At 40.2% G+C, this 4,399-nt stretch overlaps 1 protein-coding gene across 1 annotated transcript in view; it reads left to right on the forward strand.

The window, feature by feature from the left end:
- Positions 1-2,004: 2,004 nt before the first annotated feature.
- Positions 2,005-4,399, forward strand: part of FAM179B (family with sequence similarity 179, member B) — a 31,327-nt gene continuing 28,932 nt past the window's right edge. Inside the window, exons 1-5 of the mRNA XM_009582832.1 lie at positions 2,005-2,041; positions 2,139-2,200; positions 2,283-2,439; positions 3,192-3,194; positions 3,839-3,973. Coding sequence (XP_009581127.1) covers positions 2,005-2,041; positions 2,139-2,200; positions 2,283-2,439; positions 3,192-3,194; positions 3,839-3,973 — 394 coding nt within the window. The remainder of the gene's footprint in view (positions 2,042-2,138; positions 2,201-2,282; positions 2,440-3,191; positions 3,195-3,838; positions 3,974-4,399) is intronic.

A 4,399-nucleotide genomic window follows, 5' to 3' on the forward strand; every position in this document is an offset into this window, starting at 1 on the left:
GTTTTTTGTCTATATTCCATAACCATAAAATTTTCTATTTTTAAGATATTATGGTGACAAAGTAAATATTATAATGATTTTAAAACAATTTGAGTATGCTCATAGCCATGCTACTGATGTCATGACTTCAAGTTTTAAGTTCTGGCCATGCTTTATTTTGTGATGCTTTTGTGAAACCCATTACAATATTAAATTAAATACTAAATTAAACCCCATCAAGGTATTAAATGAGAGCATTTAGCTGCTGTTTATTTGACCCAGTCATTTAATTATCAAGACATTGTAATCTGTTAAATTACCACGAGATTTATCGTGGTGCACTGAACATGTAGCAGACCTCAGAGCTGGCTGCAGGGTCTGCCGTCGCCCCGGCGCAGCACGGCCGTACCGTGTGTGTGCGGAGTTTGCTGCTGATCGGTTTCTCTGTGTCGAACACAACTTGCGTTGTGTGGGCCGGGATGTGACTTGAGGAGAAACTGAATTACGGACTAATGGAAAACCGCAGTTTCATATTGCAAGAGTTTTTGTGGCATTCCCAGTTTCAGAATCTATCTTTACGGCAAACTGAGATCTTCAGTGAAATTAAAAAATATACATTTTTATAAATGAATGTACTATGTGTGTGTTAGACTACACATTCTCCATTCACACAACCAGTATATTGAGTAAAAGAGGTTTTTAGGCTTAACGTGATGCTGTTCTTTCTGATACTGAACAAATATTTCCATTTCTGTTTAGACTTCCCTTTTGACCTCTGTGTGGAGCCTTGTTTACGAAAGGGGAGAGCAGAGTTAATATAGCCTGGAAGTAATTTAAATTACTGATTTTACTAATTAAATCAGAAAGCTATATTTGAAGCATGATCTTTTCTTTGCTGAGTATTTATATTATTCAGATTTTTCCTTTAACTATAACTGATTCTCATTACAAGGTGCTGATATTACCAAATACAGCTTTTAGACTAAATCTGAAGCATGCTTTTTTCACACCTCGAGTAGCTGCTGTCTGTTTAAACCTTACATAGCTTAATGTACAAAATTCAAAATGTTAATGTTTAATTCTTAAAATTGATGACTAGTGCAACTCTCTACCAGTTTGTTTCATTGGGTTTTTTTCCCCTTCAGTGTGAATAGTGTCAAACTGTATTAGAGTGAAAACTGGAAACCAACTAAAATGCTTTCTAATGCTTAAAATACTTAAAATATCGGATAGCTGGGAAAAGAAAATAAAAAATGTTCATCAAAATGTTTTGCATGCATTTAAAAATCGACTGTCTTTTATTAACAAAGGAAGTCTGGCAGTTTGTATTGATGAGCCATGGCACTCTGTACTACATTTTAAGGTTTTAAAAAATTCTGACAGTTTTTTTCTGTGAAGGATCTGAATTTTTGAACTGTTGACCGGGGCCGTGCTGCAACAAACTTAACGCTTGGTTTCACGACAGTGAAAGGCTTCGTATCTTATGTTACCGATTTTTTAATAAAGGGTTAGGTGAGACTGTTTAATGTTGGAAAATAGAATCAGTTTTTTTTAAAACTCAGGTAGTGCTTTGGGTTTAGGCAGTTACCCGCCTCGAGGACGAGGTGGAAGGCAGACTGAGCCGTGTCCCACCCCGCGTCGGTGCCCGGGGCGCTGGGGGACAGCTCTCCCCTCCTCGGCACTCCCGTGGCACCCCTGCAGCCAGGCACCCTGCCGCAACTGCGGAACAAGGCAGCTAGAGCGTGTGCCCGTGCCGTTTCTGTCCTTGGGCACTAATTTCGGCTTTTGCAGCTCCCGTCCCCCACCACTGCGGTGCACAAGCGATAAATACACGGGGGAGCTGCCGCCCCGCACCCTGCCACCGCACCGCTCCCCGAGACGGGCTGCTGCCGGGGACAGCCGGACCTGGAGCTGGAGCTTCTGCTCTGGCCCACTGTCACCAGCCTTGGTGTCTGCTGGGTTTTTTTTGTAGAAATCGTTTCTGCTTTTTGCTCTCTTCATTCAGTAAGCTTTATCTGCGGATATATGCATGATGAATCCCATTTGTTGCTGTGGGTGAAAGGTACGGCTCATGTACACACTCTCTTGCTTTTCATTGTCTAAGTGATAGGGAAGAAAAACCTTTATTTTCTGGCAATCCCATCTTAACACATTGACAGTGGTTTGTGTAAAGAGAGACAGGTCTGGGCTGTGGTGGGGTCTAGATGACAAAGTTACGCGGGTAATTCTGCTGTATGTACAGAAAAGGGTTGTGCATGCATTTCACACAGATGTATGTTTCTCTATTTTCCTTTTTCCTACAGTACTCTACATCCAATGATTTTCTTCATTCTCCAAAGTTATGGCCCTCTCAAGGAGTACCAGTCAGTGATGAGTTGTTTTTTAGTAGAAAAAGACCTTCAAGGAGTTTATTTCAGAATAGTATAGATTTTAACTCTGAGCATTCTTCTGTTTGTGCTGGTAAGTATTAACACGGAAAAGTGTTTGATCTGCTGTTTACAAAATAAATTTAGAAGAACCTGAGCATAAATTTGTAGCTTCATGAGTATGGTTTATCATTTGTTGATCATTTATTTTGTTATTTACTTTCATTTACTACAAAATGTTGAGTACTAGGCACAGGGCTACGCCTCCAGCTGAAGCAAGCGGCAGCAGTCCCGTCCGTGCTCCTGGAGAAGTGTGCGCTATCTCCAAACTTAGACTGCTGTTTTCCAGTCCTGCTGTACACACACAGGTTTTCACTAGTTTAGGTAGACCCAATAGAGTTTGTAGATCAGCTTTTTTTGCAGACAGCAAGACCAAAAAGAAATAGTGTAGTTGTGTGAACAGATGTATTGGATAAAAGGACTCGGGATATCCCTGAAATGGAGAGCTTTCTGCTGCTTTTGCAGAATTAGGAAAAAGAAGTAATTCAGCCAACGTTCTTTCACACTGTAATATACAATATGAATTGCAGATAAAGCAGTAAATTAAAAGGAGACACAGAATTTTACTGACTTTTGAGCAGGAATACATTGTTGGCTAGAATAGCAGTCGTTACTGTAAAAGGTATGCTGTCAAGAGTTAGCTGATAGTGGCGGCAGGGTATGAAATACCGTAAACTGGACAACATGTTGGGAGGGTCATATTTATGTATGGTAGGCTGTTCAGGAGAGCAGACCAGTGTATATCTATTTTAGATTTGCATATTTTCTCTGTTTGCTTTGTATAAGCAGGTAGGATGGAAAGCTGTCTGAGGAGTGAGCCCTAAAGATTGTTTTAAAAATGAAAAATGTCATGTTTTTGAAAACTGGGTTTGTATAAGATTGTAGGTATAGTGCTCCACTTAATTTACGCAAGCAATGTAGACTCAGCAATTTGTATTTTAATAGCTAAAAGGCATGTGAATAGACTGGGCAAGACGAGGCCTGATTTATGCTCTTCACTTGGCAGTAGGTTATGTTCTCGGCTTTGTCTGAGGAGCACTGACATGTGTGGCATGCCAAGTTTACTCACTGCTGTGCTAGGAGTGACATCACTCTAAAGAAACTCACTGCATTTTGGGGTTTTAAGGTATTGTCTTCCTTTTATTGTCATGTATTCAAAGAAGCAATTGTTTTGGGTTTTTCTTTTGACCCCCCTGCAATTCTCAGAGTTGGAAAAGTGCCCTGGAAGAACAACCAGCCATTTTTCCAGTGTGTGCCTAAGAACAGTACTATGAGGTTGCTTAGAAACTCTTGAATTAAATACTTTCAGAGTAGTTGTATTTTACACTGAAGGTTAGACAGAGTCTTAATTCACTATTAAATATTATTGTGTATTTTTCATTGAATACATATGTTAAGAATTTATCTAGTTATTTGTGTTTTTCTTTTGAAAGGTGCTATGGGCTCTCATCAGCCGCAAATTTCAGGGAAATGTGGAACACTTGGATACACACAGACACGTGGGAAGAGTGGTAGTGTGGACTCTGATTTACAATTTTTGGGATTAAATAACAGTCAGCAAGACAAAGGTATATGAATCCTAACTGTATAGTAAGTCAGTGCATGTTACTTTGGAAATGTCTCTATTTCTATGCTGCCTTAAGAAATAAAAACTATTACTAAAACATAGTTCAGTCTCTATTCCGACGTATTTGTGCTTTGCTCCTGTGTGATGCTTTTCATACGTGGTTATTAATTTGCAACCCACACCTTTGGTATCTGACTGTATCAGTGGTGCTGTAAGAGAATCTGAACTTTTTTTGAAAAATTGATTTTTGGAGTTCTGTTAATGGTATAAATCAGATCAGTCCAGCCTGCTTGACAGCAAGGGCCAGGTCAGAGCCTTGCCCCTCTGAGCCTGGTTAACATACCTCTTTTGGTCCCCTCCAAGTTGTGGAGGGCAGCCGAGGTGTCGGAGCAGGAGCAGGAGGAGGCACAGGCTGCTCCTTCCTGCT

This window comes from Fulmarus glacialis, unplaced genomic scaffold (genome assembly GCF_000690835.1).
Source record: "Fulmarus glacialis isolate BGI_N327 unplaced genomic scaffold, ASM69083v1 scaffold17138, whole genome shotgun sequence".
Lineage (NCBI taxonomy): Eukaryota > Metazoa > Chordata > Aves > Procellariiformes > Procellariidae > Fulmarus > Fulmarus glacialis.